General features: G+C 33.2%; 1 protein-coding gene across 1 annotated transcript in view; it reads right to left on the reverse strand.

Moving 5' to 3' along the window:
• The window catches only part of Ae2 (Anion exchanger 2), a 109,616-nt gene that overhangs the window by 20,092 nt on the left and 65,482 nt on the right, over positions 1-24,042 (reverse strand). The window contains exons 2-8 of the mRNA XM_068764947.1: positions 19,474-19,636; positions 16,827-16,900; positions 15,778-15,920; positions 5,509-5,698; positions 4,371-4,472; positions 3,953-4,185; positions 3,706-3,856 (exon numbers count right to left, since the gene is read on the reverse strand). Coding sequence (XP_068621048.1) covers positions 3,706-3,856; positions 3,953-4,185; positions 4,371-4,472; positions 5,509-5,698; positions 15,778-15,920; positions 16,827-16,900; positions 19,474-19,636 — 1,056 coding nt within the window. The remainder of the gene's footprint in view (positions 1-3,705; positions 3,857-3,952; positions 4,186-4,370; positions 4,473-5,508; positions 5,699-15,777; positions 15,921-16,826; positions 16,901-19,473; positions 19,637-24,042) is intronic.

The raw sequence follows: 24,042 nt of genomic DNA on the forward strand, positions 1-24,042 counted from the left end.
AATTCAAAACATAAAACCTAACCCGTTTGACTGGTCTTTTGGTGATATCTTTTATCATCATTTCAACCGTATCACGTCCACTGTTACAACCTTACATAGAAGCTCTAAAATGAGTTATCTATTACAAAATGTAAACATACTGAAGTAGTGTAATAAAAATAACATATTAATTATAAATATTACGATTCATTCAGTTTTTTTCCTCTACATTACCTTCGAAAGTGTAATACGTTAAATTGAAATCTCATTTAGTGCGCCATATTCCATATCTCAACAAATTGATACATTGTTCTTACATGATTTTATAGCATACGCGAGGTACCTTATTTAACATCGCATAAACCATAGAACATTCATACACTATCAATGCTTTGAAAATTTATAACAAAGGAAATCATTGCAATTTTATTGTTATATGGAATATGAATATGTTATTTGATAACTTTGTTACGAGTGTTATATTTTTTTTTCTTTAATTTCTTATTTTCGCAATCTACGAGTACACTTGTATAATTTGTTCATTTTAGACATCGTGGTCAAAATCGTGACCGTCTTGAAGTGTTTTGACAAAACAACGAAAAGTTCTTTTCATACTAAACTTTGCATTCATCAGGTCAGTAGTAAGAGAAAACAGTAATCATTTATGAGTTAAGAATACCAGAATATACCACTTTGATTTGACATCATCAGATCAGTGGATGGGTGTTCGCCTACTTGGTCTTCATCTAATTTCTCTACAACCAGTTATTTGTAAAAACTAAACTATTTAAATAAATTACGAAGTTAATAAGCGCAATAGTTGACATCTTTTTAGTATTTAAAAACTGCACTACTATATAACGTATTCGAAATGTATTTAGTACCACAAAATAGTCAAACTCATTAAACGATTTTGATTATGACGCAAGGATGCGTTTAAACTGAAAGTTAAATGTAAGAAAATATATTTTTGGTAAAAAATTACAATCACATCTTTTATTAAAAAGTAGCCCTACATAAAAGCATTTTATATATCCTTGCAGTAACTGCAGTAGCCTGTATAACTTGCTTTAAAGGTGCGATAGAAAGAGACATTAACTCTATCTGGTGATGTATTCACCAGATTATTATTACTGGTTGTAAAGTTTCTAAATAATTGTACAGATATAAATATAATTTAATCGACTTGCAAAGAATGCCATCGTTCGCTAAATTTTCTACAACAGTACAGATAAATTTACGTCAAACAAATGATAAATGAATTTGTATCGTTCTAGTAAAGCGCTGTCAATCACCAGCAACATATTAGCGTTATGTGATGGCGGATGGCTTGTATCTCTGGCCTTGAATATTTTCACATACGGATATTACGTGCCAAAACACGTGACTGTTGTTTTCGATAAAGATAAACTGATGTTTGGAAGCCATCGTCTTTCAGTTTTTATCGTTATTCATACTGGCTAGAATTGGGTCGCCTATGATTAGTTTTTCGATATATATATATATATATATATATATATATATATATATATATATATATATATATATATACTCCGTCCGCTTCCCGTAGCAATATCATTTGTAGGTGTAATTTTATAATTTTTTTTTGGTAATTGTAAACATTCTATAAAAAATATCCTAGACAAGTTTTATACATATTAGGGGGACCGGAAAATAATCTCGTTTCTATCGACATATTTTACAGAAAAACCGATCGATGTTTACCGTTCCGGCATTGAAGATTTATATACTAGATGCAGACTGCAAAAGGTGACACAAAATAACAAACGGTGATAACAAAAGTTAATGTATTGTTGATTAGAAATAAAAACTTGTTTAAAATGTAGTCGTGTGAATTTAACTTAAAAAAGTGACATTACTTTCCGGTCCCCCTAATATAACATTTACAGTTTGAAAATGTGCATTTTAATGCATATCTACTCACCTCTCCCCTTTGCGAGAGAATTTTCATATAATCCGATCATAGCTGATATTTACTTGACAAAAGTAATACTCTTTCCAAATTTAAAATCTCTAAATCTTAACGTTCCAGATAAATCGTGATGAATTAATATATAGGTGGAAATTACTCATGTATACGATATACATAGGTTATGTTTTTATCATATCATACGATCTCTTTTGTTCTCTACTTTTAACCTTCTATATTTAAACTTTAACTTTTTGTGTAATATCAAATGGATAAAAAATAATAAACTAATTGATTAGTAACCATTATGCAATACAAGCCTGGGAGCCTAGAGCAAAAATATAGTAATTCGATCCAGTGATATATCTGTGGTAAATAATATATAAACATACGTAAATTCTACCCTGCATTTTTAGCTTACAATTATTACTAAAATATGGTGTACAAGTTATAACAAAATTGCGTTTAAATTTGCGTGAACCGAACTCTGAACTATACAGAAATACATTTATTATTATTATTAACAACATCGACAATAAATAGAGGAAAAAAAAGGAACAATTCATATGGTACAAGATGCGGTACATCGGTACGGTTTTAGTTCAATATTAAACATCTTTATCGTTAACACCAACCATCACTATAGTGTAATCAAATAAAATAATTATAAAATATACTTAGTTACAAATATGGTGAATATTATTATTTAAAAAAACGTAAAAGTATTTTTGTAATGAGACTAATAATTTGCAGGAGATATCCTTTACTTCATATATACCGTCATTACAATGACTTCCCCATATAGATTCCACCATAAGTTGGTTAATGAGAAATATTTTTCGCATAAAGAACATGCATTAGTAAGCAATTCATTTCAGAAATTTATGATAATTGATACAGACATAAGAGAATGCTAATGGAGTGTACTTAAGTTTCTTTTAATAAAGCATCATTAACTTTAAAACGTTAACAGTAAACACGATTTTAAAATGAAATAAGTTTCTTTTTTTATATATAACACGAAATTACTAATCATGAAGATATTTTCAATAGCTTCATATGTAGAATGTTGCCCGGGAATCTCGCCAATGCGCTTCGCAAAGCCAAATATTTCCTCTTAACAGAACATCGAAAATCGCTGCGGGCATTCTACATTTAGAATTTTGCACCGGTCATTCAAATGAACATTGTATCACAAAATACTAAATATAGTTTTCATGACTCTTTTAATTTTCTTATTACATTGACGTAAAGGGTGTTCTGGGTATCGAACCGCAAGACCCTTCGTTCTCAAAGTGGTCTAGGTGGACTTCTTTGGGCTCACAGAAGAATCCACGTGAGGCAAAAAAAGACACAGTTCACAATTCATAAGTCTACAAAAATTCATCTGCTTTACATAGTAACTTTATTTAACCTATCAACGTAGGCAGATTATATTTAAAGAAGCTCAGCTACTGCTACTTAAACGTAAAAACTTGCATCTTCCTGATCTAATATTCATATTTTTGTCAAGTTGTGGAAGTACGCTAAAATCATAGATACAGGGAATCCATCTAAATCAGCTAAATTTTGAGTGTTGCTTCATAAGAGAAAACGTCTGGGCACCTTCGCTGTAAACTATGTAAGTACATACAACCACTACTATAACATGTTTTACGTTAAAAAGATTATATAACAAGATTATCGTTATCAATCGATAGGTTAAACGACAGTGGGATATATTAATCAATATGATAATTCGTCTTTCGACTAAAGTTTTATCGCATATATCGGCGGGGCAAAGAATTTACACTAACCTGAAGACTTGTGTAGGATTGCTTACGACCACTGATCGAAAACCGGAACCTTTCGTCGTGTACGTGCTTGTGACGCTGCAGCAAAGATCTCATAACCACTGGCTTGTCATCTTCTTCTATCAACCCATCGCTGACCATACCTTCGACGACTCTAAAAACGAAAAAGGCGACCCGAGGTTGAAGATTAGAGGAGAAATTTAAAGAAAGTTTAGAAATAAATATGAGATTAACATTTAGGAAATCCTACCTATAAGCTACGCCGGGGAGATCCTTTTCATCCAAGTCCAGCAGTACAACACCAGTTTCCAAGCATCGTCGCAAGTTCAACAATGAATGGAAGGACAGTGAAGCAACGTGCGGTCTTCCCCATCTCGCAGACCCTTCCTCCACATCCTCCTCGTACTTTATCCAACGAGCCGTCTCCTTCCACTCTGAGTCGCCATCTTCCGTCGCCAGCAGCTCATCAAGCTGGACGAATACCTGCATCGAGGACATCGCGGATCTTACTAACACATATCGACACACGAGTCACAAGATATAGAGCGCCTTAGATTGGAAATCTAAAGACGTAATCAATTGATATCAAAAATTCGCACCTAAAGCAAATCGCACGTGTCAGTACGAACAATTTAACCGATAGTGTTTATAGGAAATTGTGCTCTTACCGCGTGCGGCCGGTGGTCGTACATCTTTTTAAACGTGGCGTCTGGAAGTATATTTGCAACCTTGTCGCCGCCGTCCCTGCGTCCCACGTGCACAACCGAACCCTGCGATCGTAAAAAATATAGTTAACTTCAACAAAATAAGATTTTTTTTCTACTATAACTTTTGAAAACAATAAATTCATATCAAAATCAATATATTTTTGTACTTGAAAGAGTATGAATTGTTGATTAATAAAAATTATATTGCATAGACACATGACTCGACTACATATCGTGACGGCTATTCTATTTCGTTCATCAAGTCAAAACTTTGAGAAATGATACAGCCGATTCTATCACCTCTGTTCCACCTGTCTATTCAGAAGATAATGTTTACTATAAATTTGACTTGAGGCATAAATAATATAGTGGCCTTAAATCGCATAGTCGGGATACGTAATAAGCACCTGAATCTCGTGTAATTACGCGTTCGGGAAATTTGGTTTGCAATAAATTTAAAGCCTGCACCTGTGTGACATGTTTCCGTTGAAGCCTCATTTCATTACAGTGATTTTCATATAAAACAATTCTCGATTGAAAACCTTTCAAATTCACATATATATAAAAGATATAAAAGATTTCTATCTGTCAACTCTAAGTGTTATAAATAAGTAATTTACTGTAGTATTTCAGGAGCGGAAAAGGAGGAAGGAAGGTGGTGTGACAAGGTGACAAGTAAAAAAGACATTGTGACGTAAAATAGATGACGAATGATAGAAACTGTGAAGACTGTAAGGAAAGAAATTAAAAATAAGAAAGTGAAAAAAATATTTAACACCCTGATAAAAAAACAATGCCCCTCCATGAGTAATTATGGAAAAAAAATAACTATGACTAGTTTTTAAAATTACGGCACTTGCAACCGCTTCCTCATTTCTACTCCATATTGCTGTCTTGAATTTCGTTGAAGTTGATGCTGTTAGCCCGGGGGCTATTACAGCTCCATCGGAACTGACTTCACGGAGCGTAAGATTCCGTGAACTTAAATTCCCCATATCGCCATCCTCACGTTGTAGGATAGTATCTGTGCAGCGTTGCACCGATGAATCTTATCAAAGAAAATACTTTGAAATTGAATATCGATATAGCAAAAGAGTACCCTGTGATGTATCTTGTGTCTTCGCATAGCACGGGAGTCGTCGTTGCGATGACTAAGCAACTCGTCTCGGTCAATCTCCGGTATAGTTTCGTCGTCAGTGCCGACGGTCAACGACGTCTCAGCTACCGCACCAAAAGTTCGACCGCCTTCTTGCAGCGAAAACTTGCGCGACTTAAACGGCAAGTGTTTCCTAGTACAAAACATAAAACATCTAATTATTCCCATTTTTAATACAATTAAATTGTCAAACTAGTATTTCGTGATATCTACTAAAAGTGCCTACTACCGCAAACATCACAATTGAGATAATTCTTATATATACTTTCAATCGCTCACCATTGTGTATGACGTTCATAACTGGACATAGGCTCTCACATGGACTTCCAATAGAACTGGCTGGACGCGGCCTATATACAGCGAAGTGACGTTGCCTATGACTTCCATCCAAAAACTGACGACCTTTTCAAAGTCTTACTGCTCTCATTGAAAATTAATAGTGGAGGCCTATATCCATCAGTGGACGTGTTACGGCTAAAATTATGATTATATTACAATAACTTATATAATTCCGTGTCTATTAGGCATTAAGCCCGCCATTACACCATATAAAGTTTGAAATAAATTATTAATAGATAAATAAAAAAATGATCAATTGATGTTAAGACGATTCCAGTATTTAGGAGGATACATAAATACTTGTTGCCTATTAAAACTGTACTTTCGTTTATTATTTTTAATTGTTGAAATTACATTTAACTATTCAGGTATTGAACGCTTCTTCTACAGATATCTCGTCATCGAAATAATCCAGTCCGTGTAATCCGTCATGACGCATTGAACCGCAAAGTCCCTGAACATGGTTTGCATTGTGGTCGAACGTTGGCGGACGTTTCAAAAAATGAAATATTTTATTGTACCCGCCCGAAATGGCGTATGACAAAGGAATATTTCGCATTCATTTTATCGTATCATTAAATTAAAATTTTGACTTTGATCTACATTAATGTGAATTTTAGCAGCTTAATAACAGAACTATATAGGGTGATTGGTTCTAGATTTAAATACTTTAAAGGAATATATAAACATGTATTTATATATGTGTATATATATGTATATATATGTCATACCAATAATTGGTTAGCAGAAAGCTCTAAAATATACAGCTATTTCCAATACTACAGTACAATAACTTCTATAAGTACAGCCTTCGACGAATTTTAAATACCTTTTTTTACAATATTTTTATGATTTTCGAATGTGATTACTTTTATAAATAAATTTACAACAAAGTATATATATATTTTAACCCTTTCAAAGCTCCTAAACATACCAAAAAAACCCAAAATAATAATTTAGCATATTAAATAAGAATATAGAAAAGCACAAAATAAATATAAAATATGGTAAAGAAATGTGATATAAGCAGGATCTTTGATATTTGAGGAAAAAAGCAAAGGAGAGTTGAAGAATTGAGGCGATGATGTACGGTAATAAGTATGAAAAATAATGATAGAAAAATGAAGAATCAAAGAAGAGGAAAGATGGACCATCAGAATGATAGAAGAGTACAGAAATAAAAGGAAAAGACAGTGAAAAAATCGTTAAATAATATGAAACCCTGTCCTAAAACAAGGTAGGGTTTACCAGAGATCCCCAGTAAAGAAGGCTATTAAAAAAAACATATAATACATCACTCTGTATATAGATTTCTGTGTATATTGATAATAATAACTCATATACGCTTGAACATGAATTATTTACTACAGATAAATAAGAACACATAGGAAAATTACAAAACAAAATTACTATTACGTAAACATTATTCATGAAAATAATCTTCGACGAATAGTAAACACGCAAATTTAACCTACTTGCTAAATGAAATTTCCATTTTCAAATCCAAACACAAGAGTGGCTCACATTGCGCGAATAGAAATGAATAACTTTAAATTTCATTTCAATTATTGAAAACTTAAATTCATTTATTTCTAAACTCGTAGTATGGATTTTTCAAAAAAAAATATTTAAAATATTTAGAGGAATAAAATTGCCTTATAGTCATCATCATATCAGCCATTTAACGACCACTGTTGGACATAGGACTCCACCACAGACTTCCAATTTGACCGGATGGAAGTAGCCTGTATTACTTACTGACCTGATTTTAGCTAGGTCATCTATTTACCATATAGGCGGACATCCTTCCACCTTGAACTTCATCCCTGAACCATAGGGCGTCAGCAGTTTCAATATAAGTTGTTCCGGCATATTATGAAACCGATAGAATATGACATTACGCTATCGCGTCTATAATGGAAAATAAAGAAAGCCACCATAAATACCTAAAATATTGTTACACAATAATAAAGTAAGTAATTGATTAAAAAAAAATTAAACAAAAATTAAATACAAGGTTGAGTAACAAAATAATTGTAAAATTGGAAACAATAATAAAAGAAATTAGTATAAAAATTAATAATTATGAACTAAATTGTAACACTAAAAGAACGCGACGAACGAAAAGAGGCAATGTGTGCAAGTAATGTGAAATAAAGAAAAGAGTATACATGAAAATGAAAAATAAAAGAAAATATAGTAAAAGAACTTGTGATGAGACCGTTAATAAGAAAAATTACTTCAAAATTATTTAAAACACAACTTCCATAGAGTATATCATAGGTATATAGGGGAACGAGATGCCGCCAAAATGAAAAGTCATTAAAGAAATTACATAACAAAATGAGAACATACTGTGAAACCATATAACTACAATAATAAAAATGTCTAAAAGCAAAACAACTTGTTATGTTTACTTCCTTCTTCATCTTTCAATCTGTAACACCTTGCAAAACAGAGTACAGTCAAAAATAAAATAGTTAAAAAAAATAAAAGTTGACGATCAATTTTTCTGTTAAAAGTTCTAAAGATGAATAAATGAATCTTTATATCTTTTATAGCTTGTCAATTGCTTTTAAACAAGCGCGACAGTACTGGTATGTTGAAGGTAATAAGATTTCTTTAAACCGATAAATTATTCAGCTTGAAACCAGATATAGAGTATAATAAATGTCAATATCTTGACATACAAAATTCAAATATTAAGAGAAAAAAAAACAATTCAGTCGTATTTTGTTTACCTAGAGGTAGTAGGCTTCCTTACTTTTTTGTTTAATCGGTTTTATATGCTTAAATTAAAGGGTGTTGTAAATGTAGATTATTAGCGTGAAGAAATTAGTTCCCCTTGACTAAGAAATTACATATAATACCGTAAGAGTAGCTGAGCGATATTAGAGTCGCATCACCACGCGCTGTTTGGATTGGGATCCTTACCTCCATTGGTATCGACCGTCTTACTATAGCTAGTAGCTTAGGCAATACATAGCGCGACAATTTTCTAGAAAGTATCATGATCCTTAGTAGTGAGAGATATAAGGCAAGAGGGTGTTCCTGGCGTTTGATTTGGCACGTAACAGTAACGCTATACATAAATAGAAAATAGATGCATTATAGTATAAATTTCTCCATTACGTATTTATGGACTTAAGACAGATTATCTTTATATTTCTTCTTTAAAATTTGCCAAATCATTTGCCCGGTATGATATCCAGTTTACTTTTTGAATGTAAGCCTTTCAAACGATCGTTCCGAATATGGATCTATAATTTATTTGGTCAAATTGAGTGATAACCACGTGTTGGTATTTTAAAAACGCGAATGGACTATAGTGGAATAACTATCTGACGTCAGGTAGAGAGAAGAGAGCTACTTAAAGGGTTTCTCTGCGAGATTTATGAGGTATAAGGTCCGTAGAGAAACGAAACTAACAAATAAGGCCCAGCGGTTTAGTGATTTAAAGTAACAGTAGGGAGGCCATATATCGTTCAGAACAGTTGGTCTTTGGGTTGTGGCGTGAAGACGACGGGCGGGTACGTCTATCGTAAGACGCCAACTAGGCAAGCTGCTTCTAACTGGACTTATCGACTCTCCTATAATAGAATTATTTAATTTAGAATAAGTTTCAAACGCGTCCTATTATGAAAGAGCCCTTCATAGACACTATCGCTTTTTCGTGACCTATTTTACATTAGTTAAAGCAATTTATTCCGAAGCTGCATTATATTTTAAAAATGCCATAGCTTTAGGACTTTTCTACTAATTTTTAATTAGTGAACTACATTTTAATATATGATTATTCACAAGAATTACAAGCGAGTTTCCTGACAAAGCGTACAAGCGTAGAAAAGGGCAGCAAATAAAAATATGTTTAGTAACAAATAACATCGTCCAAGGGAAGTTAGATAGCGTTGAAGCGCATTGTTAAACTAAATTAAAAACAAAACAATGACATTTTATAAATTCAACTGAAACAATTTTTTACGATGCAAAAAAAAATGAGAAACAATGTAAAATACCTGCGGAACGCTACAGGTGATGTATTCATGATAAAACTTATTTATATTTTAAAGAACATTGAAACGTGTAAATACTGTGAAATGACAAATAATAAATTAATAGTGTATTTGTGTACGGTGGAATCAAAAGCGAGAGACAGAGCGTAACATTAGTTAATTTTTGGAACAGAATTCTAAAGCAGCATTGTTGGGATAATTTAAAATTTTGTAAGATAAGAAGAAAGGCATTGCAGAAAGGCCTTAATGAATCTACTACACGGGTCATAGTCCAACCACCTTACCCAGTCCCTCTTACAACGCGATAGATTCAGCAACCGCACGGTAAACGAAGAGCACTTTCGGCACTTTCTCATCAAATATTGTTTGCTCGTTAACAGATATATCATCACCGGATTTGAGATGACAGAACGCTGAAAGCTTTTTGTGTGATCCCTCTTCACAGTAACTAAGGCGGAGGGTTCCTAATATCCAAAATTTTACTGATAGTCAATTCTGTAGGTCGCTCATGGACAACCGATATAGAACTGTAGCGTTTGCCGTCACTCGGGATCGCGAAGTGTTTTTAAACATACAATACTTTAAAAGGACCTTGAAGTCGGAATACTACACACGCGAAGTGACAACTCAAGCCGAGGTCCGCTTTCAGGAGCGCCACGTCGAATCATTTCATAAAGCACGCGCCCAAACTATCTAAGAACTCAGCGACTTCCAAATCTGGTAATATATTAGTATTAATAATACAGTAGTAGTCAAGAGTGAATAGGTATCTTCTAGGCAAGCGTGTACCATCGTAGACCTCGTCGTCACTTAACATAAGGTGATATAGAGGTCAAATGCTTAGCTAAAACAAAAAATTAAGACCACAGAACCTGCTGAACTGTTAGTCGCAAACAAACACTAAGTGTATTAAACATCGCAATATAACACTGTAGACATGAACTAAATAACGAAAGCTTTAAGTTTGAAGAGGAAAAGTAAGCAAAAGTAAACTATAATTTCTGTAAATCATTTTTTAAAATTATAATTAAAAAGTTAAACCATTTTGCAATTTGAATCAAGTGGAAATATTTTTACATGAATAGGACCGGTTGGAAGCGATATGCGAGGTCGTTTGTCCACTGAGCTGGTCTTCTCGTCTCCTCTCCAGAACTTTAAGACCATAGCATATCTTTTCTGCTTGATATGTGGCCAATCGCTGCCATTTCAACTTTTCATAAATTAAATAAAAGCAACTAATATATTAGACGAATAATTGTAAGGTTCTATTATACTTAGGTTTTTGGTAAAGATACACATGAGATATTTAAGAACAGAAGACTTGACATTTGATCTCCACTGTCTCGGTGCTTTTAAGCAATGACAAATTTATTGGTGTGATAAATTTATATTTACGTACACCTTTTTGAATCGAAGAAATGTGTCTCAAAATAAAGTTTATTTTGTATTGGCCAGACCTCCAGTTCAAGGATATCTTTCGATATATCTATTTGAACATTACCATTACAAAATCAGGTAAATATTATTACAATTAATGCATATTGTAACCTGCGCTGGATTTATATGGCCTTATAATTACTTCTAATCTATTTACAAAATGAGATTTGATAGGATCTACTCTTAAAACTGCAACAAAAATTTTGGTAATAGTTTCCGTAGAAAAAAAAATGTACATTCTACCTTATTTTCTCAACTTAAACGTATAAATTACAAACCTTTTCAATTTAATATTATTAATAACATGCTTATGTCATTTAACTTGCAAATTTTAATTAAGTTATTGCTGAAATATCAGAGTTGAACATTTCAAAAGACACTGAGAAAGCTTTCGCGAATTGAATGCATAAATACTTTTAAATTCTTTACTTGTTTTTTTAACAATATCATCGTACCAAAAGACTAAAATGTTATGTATAATTTATTTCACATAGATTGTCCTTGTTTCTCCTGCCATATTTAATTTTGCAACATGTTATTCGAAATTAAATATGTTATTTATTAATATTAGGGGGACCGGAAAGTAATGTCGTTCTGTCGACATGTTTCGGAAAAAACCCGAATGATTTTTACCACATCGGCATTGAAAATTTGTTTACAAGAAAGTTTGGATTGTTGATAACGAAGGTGAATACATTGTTGATTACAAATAAAAACTTGTTAAAAATATGGTCTTGTGAATTTAACTTATGAAAGCGACATTACTTTCCGGTGCCCCTAATATTTTTAACAGAGATTTGATAGAGCTTCTATCGAAATGAACTAAAGTGTATTTTAAGTTAATATCAAGATAGTTCCTTGTCCACTTCCAGTAAGTAAAATCTAATACACTTATATAACCGGGCTTTGGTGACTATCGCTTTGGGAGCATGAGATGTGCCGCGCTTTGTACCAAAATTTCAAGCGCTTAAGTAGGTAGGAAATAGTTTTTAACTTTCTTATGAGCTTTTTGTTGTGTTAAGATGTAAAATAATATACTTTGCTTATTTTTAATTTTATACTCACAGAAAAGGCTTCAAATCTTAACAGAATGTTGATTTTTAAGTTTTACAATAATATAATTAAAGACCATAGGTTTATTTATACGTTTAAAATCTTTAAAGGGGTACATAGTAATGAAATGTAACTGGTTTTAGAAATAAAAGTTACGTAATATATATATTGTTAGTGAGAGGAATATAAACTACTATCTTTTTAAAGGAACTTTAATGCAAACAGAAGCATCAAAGCAAAGAGCTTGTTTTTGCTAAAGCACCGTAAGGAATACAATTTTAACGGTAGTCAAGTTGTGTCAATATAAACGGTATGTTTATATTCAGCGAAAGTAATGGTAGCTTGTTTAAAGATGTTGAATTAAAAATAAACAACTCGCAAGGTTTCTTGGCTTTATTTATCTTTAATTATACAAAGTGATTAGTTATATGCAAGTTTCAAACGGGTTAAATGTATACTCACCCTATCCAAGAACCCAGAGGAGATCATTACAATATGATAGGAGAAGAATAGTAACCTCAAATAGCTGATGACAACATAATGTTGGCGGCAACAGATAGCGAACTTACAGAATTGTTCCAGAATGTGGGACGTAAGAGTGAGATGGTAAGACTATCGATAAATATGAGAAAGAATTACTGTTATTGATAGAGGAGGCCAGTCCTCACAGACCACAGCGTTCCCAGGATAGAGTACGTAAGGGAGATCGTATATCTGAAGTCAATGATCAGCGATCAAGGTTGGTGCGACAAGGTGATTGGAAGACGACCTCGAATGACAAAAACGCTATGAAGTTTACCGGAATATGTCAGAATAGAAGTGTCTTCAACACCACAAAAATGAGATTATTGGAATTTTAATATTCTCAATGTTCTTATCCGCACCTGAATCCTGGACAATAAAAACAATCGACTATTTTGAAATGTGGTGCCTGCCAGAAGAACCAACACATCTGTCTGTCAATTAACTCCGTATAAACACCAGGGTCCCCACCATCTGGTTCAAGCGAATACTTAGCTACTTCCGCCACAACTCCGAGGTAACCAGAGACTGTAGGTAAATAGGTTGTCATAGGAAAGAGACCAAGAGGGTGATCGCTAGTCCAATGGGCGGACTCTGTGCGGGTGGTGACTGGCCTCACACTTACCGAAGCAGAAAGGTAAGTTAAAGGGACCTGTGGAGGCAAGTCATTGAATCCTTGACCAAGGCTTTAGAGGAAGAGCGCGACCTTTAGCAATGAAGGTAAATGACCAAACAATATTTCGGGAATCAAACCCACAACCTGCGATCACAGGTCTGTCCTCTTCCGCTAGAACATCACTGCTCACTGTGTAATTTTTAATGTATTAATAATATTGGAGGTTTTTTTAGGCTTTACATATACGACTTTTTTATAAGATTTTTCTATCGTTCAAAATTCTATGATTATTTATCACATTTTATTTTAAGTTTTAACTTAATCTATTAATTAATCAAAGTTACACATGAATCATCATTTCACTTGTAAGACTTCTACTGCTGCCCACGGATATTAAAAATTAGTAAATAACAAAGTATTATAAATTCTATGCATAATAAATATTCCTTATCAAACTACTCAATTCTTTTCCTAAAATGGAGAAAAAAAATCTTTTATTTTACATTTTTAATATAAACAAGGATCTAAGCGACATTGAAATGATAAATTTAAGTAGTCGTCAAGAGGTTGGACTGCTTCAGCCTTGACTTTATGTGTTCGTACAAGGTTTCGAAACCAGTGAAAGCCTGAGAAGAAATTTTAATTCGATTTTGCTGACTGTACCTTGCACCACTTTTAGTTGAGAATAAACAACAACTGTTTTTTTAATCTAACATTAAGTATTCCGTTATATGAAACAAAATAACATTGTTATGTAATTTTTGAAATTATTATATAACCATTAATAATATATGTATATGAGAATACACTACGGCATATGTCTTGCTAAATGCAAAACTCGAAAATGGCTACCAATTCGACTATTATTATTTCAAAATTTTGGTACTAGAAAAGTTCTGATTGAGATAAAAATAGAAACCTTGAAGTAAAAGAGGTAAACACAATTTTTTTTGCTTTCCCATACAAAGCATGGAGTAAATTAAAGCTTAAATATTTCAATTTTGATACTAAAGTCTTTTACATACAAAATAAAATCTATTTTTTATAATCGCTGTTCATTCTTTTCCCCTAAGATATCTATGGGGGGATTTTCCTATAATCACTACGCTTCGCAGGCGGGTTGCAGTGTGTTGCCTATTCTCTAGAAATTTGTTAGTGAGCAATTGCAATCCTACATAATTAATGCAAAAAGTGTGAATTATATAAGACTGTATCCCGGGAATCGAACCTATGATCTAAGGTAGCAAATCTCAGTTCTCTACCGCTTGGCTATAACAGCTCCTTGTTTATATAATCGGTCTTATTATTAAATCGGAATTTTATTTTTATTAAATTGAAATTAAGTCGGAAATTAAATCAATAATTAATATCAACATTTCTAATTAGCTTCTCGTTTCTTTGATTTATATTTTTGAACGACGCCAAGTTTAAACTTTTGAGAATACGTATACTTTCATCATGAAATTTAAATCAACCATTAGGCTATCAATTCCTCGTGCCAAAGTCAACGGATAACACTATTATTTAGAGCGAAAGCACGTGTTCTGATGACGCATCTGTTTTCGGTATATGATATATGTGCATATCTATCTATAAATAAATCTATCACCCAAAGAGCATCGAGCCAAGTATCACATACTATATATACTCATTTATAATCGATAATCATTATCAAGAGATGATGGCGCATGCCGAATTGTTTTTGGGTCGAGGAAAGAATTCGCAAATGCACGTCGAATGATAACGGACAAGGTGAAATAATGATGAGAAGTGTGTTAAGACACTGTCGCGCATGGTAATATACCGTAACGATACAATCGATGGCCAATATTGTCGCAATATTTACATGTATGTTCGGGCGTTAGTCATTTACATTTTTCATTGAATATATACATTCAATTAAGTTCTATGTATATGTATACATATTGTTAGAAATTATAGCTATACAAAACATACTGGAAAGCTTTAATAGAAATATTTTATTATTATTGTAATATTTTAAGATATATGATATTCTTGGCAAAGACAGACAGATTTTACAGCTACAGAGATGACTTTTAGTTGACTTTATTATGTATAGGAAAGAAAAAGTATTTTTTACAATGTCTCTCGAATTATTTCATATTACATACCGTATTTCTCGTATCTTAATATTCGTCGTACCTTAATTAAAATAAAAATAAATACGGCTATTTAAGGTTAGTTCTATAGGTAAATAGACAATTCACTCACGTTTTTCTCTGGCGACGTCTTTCGTCGCTAGCATCGTCGTGTTGTTCACTGGTACGGGAACGGTCTCCGTCGAACTGCACATGCCGGTCGTCAGCTTCACGGGGACTTCCCGCGGATCCCGAACCGGACCCTGCACCCGACATCTGTCACAATAGATACGATTTAAATTAATATATATATATATATATATATATATATATATATATATATATATAAATTGTTATCATTAAACCAGATTTCAAGACCTGTCGGTGCGTCCTTTATACCGTACGAGCGACGCTCGCCTGTTGACTGAAATGCTTTGGCATCCTTGAAAAAAGGCTCGTTTATATATCGATCGTAGGATATCGCATGACGGCTCTAATAATTGGCATGAGCGCGTTCACAGTCGGTCGCCGACGTCGCTGCCACTGCCACAGCCCTCGACCGACCTTCGCGGGCATCCGAACCTTTCACGGTGCATACCCGTCTATTTGGTACACGCGAACGAGATCACGATGCGCTCCGTCGACCATCAATCCAATTAGTGCATAAATAAAATCAAGAACAAGGACCGTCCAAAATCAGCCGTGAATAAATCACGTCACGTCGCCACCGCAAAGGTATTTGAAAAAACGTCGCTCGCCCTTCGGTTGTCTCGGACAATTACCTAAATAACGCCATTAGAAACAAAAACACTATAAAAACATCCCAGTTCTCTAACTTGGCAATAAAATACATCGTGAAGTACACCAATTAAACAAAAAACAACAATACCAGGACCGCTCTTACAATGCTGAATTTGACAAGAAAATGTCTGGCTGCAACACACTCGATACATTACAATTGTACGTGGGTGTATACAGTATTTAAAAAGATTACTGAGGCAAAGCCTTCTTCCAGACGTACAATGTTTAAAATTACAGTAGACAATAATAGAAGTCTCTTAATTTTAATTACATATAATAACATTAGAAAACAAATGTAGAGAGAATAAGATGTTAAAATACTTTATCGCAACAAAAGTACGTCTAACAGTCCGCGATTAAATTTAAACAAATTTTACTGACCTGTTCCAACCCCAGACGCAAATGTGGTGCGCTCACGGGTGACACGTCCGAAGTACTGGGTAAACTTCCACCATCTGTAATAATGAATCACATTTAGATATAAACAGAAAGAACTTATTCATCTATTAAGACTGAGCATTGTCTATATGACTATAGAAGAAAAATTAAAAAAAAAAAAATTTATAAATATTTTATAATTGTTAAATATGGACGCGTCAATCTAATCCTGTTTTTTTTAACTAGATAATCCGTTAGTTTTTTGTGGATTTCTCTCAGATAAAAATGTATTTTAGGTCTTTCATATCTTTCAAGTTGCAGGAAAAAAAACGAGCTCGATTTGAAACTATTTTCTATCAAATTGGGTTCTTCTAGGATTCTCCTCTCATGTTACAAAATTTGTCAAAAATTTGACTAAATTTTTGACTGGCGTTACTTAGAACAGGGATGAGCAACATGCGCATTTCTGAAATTGAATTTATTTTATCGACTTTCTCTCATCAATATATTGTCATAATATTTATATTAAAACAGTGGTACATGCGGAACCGAAACAATTAATTAATAATAATCACAATAAGGAAGTTGCATACATATTATATATACGCTTGTATAAAAGAACGGTGCCAAATTTCTGATTCAGATATGCATATTCTTTTTTCTGTTCATATCTTGTTTATTTTTAACTTGTTAAAAAATTTAAAATTTGTATGTTTTTATATTCCAATGTTTATTAAAAATAAGGTGATGTCAATTAATAACAAGTTTTACAATACGTGCGGAAAAAAAATTTGAATCTAAATTGGCCCGTTGATGAAAAAGGTTGCTCACTTCTGACTTAGAACATGTTGGGAACTATCATGGTTTTATTTTACGTTGAAGAATGTACATATAGGAACTCAATTTGATTCTGATTTCTATCAAACTTGACGCATCTGAGATTCTTCTTCATACACGATTGATCGATAATAAGCATGTCTGAGTTTTAGGAATCCGCGTATTTTTAAATTGTTTTTTTCAAATACTGCCTTTCTAGTAATATTCTCTTATTTTTTTGGATGTATTACGTTGATTTTATTTAAGATTAATTATATTATTAGCACAATTTAATTAAAAATTACCAACGTATGGTATAACAAAATGCAAATACTATTTTTCTTTATACACGTGTATACCTCTTCGCTTGGATACAACAATTGAGAGATGTAGTCCGCAGCTCGAGGCTAAACCTAATTGATGAATAGTCTGAAGAACCGACGTATAACTTCGAAGTTACGTATGAGAAAGCTTAACGTATTTTAAATTTATAAATATTATTATGTAAATGGATCATACTTAGTCTTCTGTATTGATCTGATAATTTTGTATTCGATGAAATTACCTATTTTATGAAATGTAACATCCGACATCATGACACACGAAGGATGCAGGGCCAGTATATACATTTCCAGGGACATATATATATATTTATACCTCCTTGTTACAATAACCAGGGAGAATGCAAGAAGAGCCATATTCTATAGAGAGAAGAATCAGACTGTAATCCAATATTATAACATTCTTGAACTTAGAGCCGTAGCTTCCAGCTTCCAAACGCACCGTATAAAGAGCCCACAATAAACTCAGGCGGAATTTTTTTGTGGTCACCTTTACAATATCTTTAATACAAATAGTAACAATTCATTATCAAGCTTTGTTATCGCTTGAGTAATCCTTCACGATATAATAGAATATTTTACAAGTTTTTGTTTGATCTTTACATTTTCAATATTAAGATGGATGTGTATATAAGATCATGTGAAATATGTTAGAAGATGTAATGAATGATCTAAAAAGACTGAAAGACGAGTAAGAAAATAAAAAGACAATGTGAAATGATTAATTAAAAATTGTAACTTCCTTGTCTCTCAACGAGATAGAAGAGAATGAGAGGTTAAGGACCTCTCATTTTCTCCTATAACGGGAGTCCAAAAAGAACATTACACTTTTTGCAGGAGCGGATAGAGTTCTAGTAAACCCTTTTTAGCATCGGAGGTAGAAATACTCGTACATAAATATTTACATAAAAATGCCGATTATCTTGGTAAGGCCGTTATATAAACGGAATTTACATCACAACTAAAACTTCTCCATTCAAATGATAGTTTATAACAGGAACAGAAATTCATTATTTTCTCTCACTTTCTTCCGGATTAGGAGACTGTTTTTTAATTTGTTCCTAGGCTAAAGATCCCCGAAAGCGGCTAAGGCTTCAGGATACTTTGAGAAGGAAACCTTGACTCGATCTAAATCAAATAAATGTTGGAAAATTTATTATCCAAAATCTGATGGATATCTTTTCTGATTGACGTCAAGTTAAGTCTATCGCTAGTTCGAATGGACTCAGACCTGAGAAGAACAACCGAAAGAAACTCAGTTCAATTGCTGTTATTGGATATTAAAATTGATTCCTACATTCTTAGATGTCAGCTGATAGACGCCTTGCTGTGGGCGTGGGTTTAGGCCTCCCCCAAATATCACATCAATGACTGGTTTTGCCCTGCCAGCGACTTCACGCGATTTTGGTTTTGTCGACGATTCACCTGGTGGGGGACATACCGGCTCGTGGTAGTTACACGAAAAGCTTTCGTACTATAATAAGTTCACGTACCTTGATTAGGTTTTGCGTGAGGCGAAGAGGGTTGCTTCGGCACGGGCGCAGCGGAGTCCCTCACGGGTTCTTCTGAGGTCTGCAGAATAGGCGGAGGCCCACCTTCACCCCACACGACCCTCTCCATCTCGTCGTCCAGCCGGAGCTCGTCCACGCTTTCGCCCTGCATACAAATCGTACTTTAACACCTCCGAATGTCACAAAACACTTCAAGGTTGATCAGTTTCTACGTCCAAATTAACAAAGGTTAGTGTGTACGTGAGCCGAAGTGTCAACAAGGATAATAACGCGTTTAAAAGGGCGGCAATTCGTAATCAAATATATTGTAAAACGTCACAAAAAATTGTTATTGTTCACAAAGTGTTCATAATTTAATTCAGACATGCGAAATGAAAATAGCGATGCTTACAATTCCGTCGAAAGTATTTGTAAAACAAAACGTTTTTAAATTGCGTTAAGAGTTCATTCTGTTTTTGTTATTGAAAAATGTTTATCTTTTTTTATTCTGTTTTTTCGAATGAATAAACCTTTAGTTTACTTTCAATAACGTATGTACGTAGGTTTTTAATTGTTTTTTGAATAGATTATAGGAAGGTATTCAAAATTATCATCTTACAGAAATGCAATTGTTCATACTTAAGCAAACAATCAAATTATTTTTTAAAAAAAAAACCTTAGAACATAATTACATAGACATGTACGTACATATTGTTGGCAGGATATATTAAAAAATAACGGTTATTTGATTTAAAAACTAATTTTATTTTTAATTTTAAAATTCTTATATTAGAGTAAGAAAAGGACCAATATCTAACCACTTCCGCACATGCAGTGGTAGTCGTGCAGCAAAGTGCACCGCCCGCCAGCCCGCTGATAAATGCGTATGCGGCAAACAATGCGAATTACACAACTGCCACCGTTAAAACACTCAACATGTGTTTCACCCCTCCACGGGGCATCTTCAGGAGTTATGTTACACCGGTTAGTGTCAAACACAGAGTCAAAGTTATATTAGAACCTACCTTAAAATCACTTTTGTTTAAAATTTACCAACATATCTGTTTAAGGAATGTATAGCTTATGAAATATATTTATTTCTGTCTATAATAGGTTACTAAAACAGTTTTTTTTTAATAATTATTCATATTATACTGAATAATTCACTTTTAACTGTAGATGTGAAAATATGTCATAGTTTTTATCTTTTAGGGTAACGTTGAAATTAATTTGAAACAATAATTTAATACATGCCATTGATGTGGGGTAAAGCAGGGTTGTTAAAATCGCGCGGAAATAAAAATAAAATATAATTGTGTATTAAAATATAAATCAGTATATTAAATTATTATAGTATTTATTTAAAGTGTACGGAACAATTTAAATTGTACGATTCAAAATATATAATTTTCTTATTGGCTCAATTTTCGTGTTTTTCACACAAAACTATCAACGGAAAACTACGCATTAGCTGATACTTCTTCTCGGTTGTTTATCTTCATTGCTGAAGGTCGCGTCCTTCCTGGAAAGCCTGGTCAAGGAATCGACGAAGTGCCTCCACAGATCTATATCACGTTGTGTGGCCTGAACTCCGCACAGAATCCATCCATCGAGCTTGATTTTTATACCAGGCTGATACACCTAACCAATTAAGACCTAATTATACATACGTTATTTTACAAGTGGTTACGTTTATTGCTAACTGTCGGTAAAGGAAAAGTAGCCCCGGTCAATAAAATATCTACCATAGAAAAAATGGTATGCGAGAAAAGATGTCAAGTGTCAGAAAGTAAACATAAATTTAACTTTATATATGGTTAATACAATGTACCAATCATAATAAATATATTTTTAATATTGATGTTTATCGAGGTTCACGTAAATGGAACGAGTTTGACATCCCTGGCGAAAGGTATGACATTACTAGCGGCATCGTACAATACATAGAAGCTTGCATGCTACAGTTTTCAAAATAAATTACTAATGAAAACATTGACACGCAAAGGTCGACTATAAAAATATTTCGATCGATACATTATAAATAAAATAGTGGTTCCGTTTATATTCCCATAAGTGTTTCGACAAAGTTTAATCTACAGGTTGATTGTAGTGTAAAAGGTGTAAAGAGGTAATGTGTAGCCCATTTATCGTCAATTATTGTAAAATAGCAGAGTACACACCCGTGAGCATCGTGGTGAAGTTGCCGGCTTATCGGTTTTTTATAGGATACACTTTGGAGAGTGCTTGAAGGCTCTTTTCGAACTGATTGAGCCATCTCCATTCCTTTATCGGACTCTTTCTTCCATACGTTGTTGACATACCCAAAAGTCAAACTTAACGGTTTGACAGCTCGTTTTTGGTGAGAGTCGCCAAGATTTGGAACGACTTGTCTAGGTCTATTTTTCCTGATGAGTTTAACTCTGGAGCCTTTGAGAGTAAAGTGAACAGGTTTCTTTTAGATGTGCGTGTACCACCTTTGTTTCCATCTACATTTTCTATCAGGTGCGATGGATGACAAACGCCTATTCCATTACAAGTATATAAAAAATAACCTTTAAATCTTATTACATCTGTTTACAAAGTCCGTGAAGTCGTAATATAATCAATATAAAATTTATTACATTAATTTATTTTGCAATTAGAGTGACCGCGACCCCTCTGAAAAGAATATACGACTGAGAAGAACAAGGTAATGATATAAGTCTTCGAGCTGGCAATTTTACCGTAAAAGCCTTCTTTCTATCATGAAAAGAGTATAGTTGTTAAATTCCACGCATAACAACTTCAGGTCTTCCTTAAAATGCCACTTATTTTTTGGAAAAACAAACGCCGATTGAAATAGTATATTATTGTGTTAAAGTACATAAATGTTCATTTGTTTATTTAACAATTTTTTTTAACACGTTAGAAAAATATACCTACTTGCAAAATAGTAAAGAAAGAGTACAATGGGCGGCCTATTCACTCACGGCAATTTCTTGTAGATGACATGCATATATATAAAAACATACATATATTTACATACATTTATACATATATATTTATAATAAATACATAATATTTATTACAAATATACATGAATATTTTTATTTGATATTATTTATTGTATTTATGTATCTAAAATTTGTATATATTCGTATAAGCTATGTTATATTTATATACAATTATGTTATGTAGTAGCCATTAGTATATTTTGATAGGTTTTCTTGTGTTGTGATTCTTTTTCTTCTCTGTACGATTTTACTTTTTAATTTTATTTTTCAAATTTTATGATATTAATTTGTATTACCTAGGTAGGTGATACAATATATAATAAAGGTTTATTAATTTATCTCTGCACTGTCCAAACGGTTAAATGGCAGGGAATGCCTTCGGTACTAAGTTCGCAGTTATGTAAAATATGTATTTAAAGTTTTAATACATAAATAAAGTATAATACATAATTATAAATATATATATTAATTAAAAACAAAACATCAAATTAACTTTGATCACACTTTTCTGAGTGAGAATAAAGAAATGGAAAAAGAGAGAAAAACCTTGAATTAATGGATAAGTAATCAATGATTGAGTAAATATTTTTTAACTGTAAAGCGTTAGTATCTTATTAAAAGACGTTTGTAACACTTTATCAATTTATTTAACACACGAACAAATTTTTATTAGCGCTTGAGGGCGAGCAAAAAGGACGTGCATTCGTCGTAGGACTCTGGGGCGCACTGTGCTCTGCGACCGAGTGAAAGCGGGCAATAGAACAAAGGCGCAAAAGAAACAAAAGTAACAAAAGGTCTGCGCCCGCGTCACCGGTGCGTGCATGTGCTCGCTGCACTAATTCGGCACACTAAGTTCGCCCGTCGGCTAGGCTCGCCCACAAAATCTTACACCTATTATTCATTCAGACATCACGTCAGTGTATATACGACTCCCACAACTGTTTTCTTAAATATAGATCGTATATATGCAGCGGTAACGCATTCCAAAATCTGACGGCCTGTGTGGTAAAATATTTGGCCATAAACAATGTTGAATGCGCCGACATTTTTAATCTTAGATTCTCTAATGATCTTGAAGACCTTTCACATGTATCCTAGTGATATGGAAATCTAGATTTAAGATTGCAGAAAACGTTAATTTATTTACAAACTTATTATAGAATCAGGAACAAGGAGATCCGTAGATGAATGAAATGAAACAGCCCAGCGGATTAGAAATTTGAGATTGGAAAATGACCGCAAGATTCTGGGGGAGTGTCAGTTGACTGGTAAGTCCCCACTCTTACCCTAAAAAGCGCCAGGCGGCCATGCTGAAGTGGTTAGAAGCGTATATTTGACACTTGAGGGGGAGAAGGAGGCATTCGGTAGTGAACGTCTAAAATGATAATGATGATTAAAGGCCCAAGTCTGAATCCCCGAAGAAGAGTACAAACAAAAAAGTTTATACTTATAATTATCAAAAATAATGATAAACATTAACCTTACGTCATAAAAAAAATCTCACTTGGTCGGGTATATAAAAAAGACATAAAATCCTAGAAAGATCAGAAACATTCCCAGCTTCAGTATCTTCGATACA

Source organism: Battus philenor, unplaced genomic scaffold (genome assembly GCF_028537555.1).
Source record: "Battus philenor isolate CCGP_79_NKW_IND1 unplaced genomic scaffold, ilBatPhil1.0.hap1 SCAF_1, whole genome shotgun sequence".
Lineage (NCBI taxonomy): Eukaryota > Metazoa > Arthropoda > Insecta > Lepidoptera > Papilionidae > Battus > Battus philenor.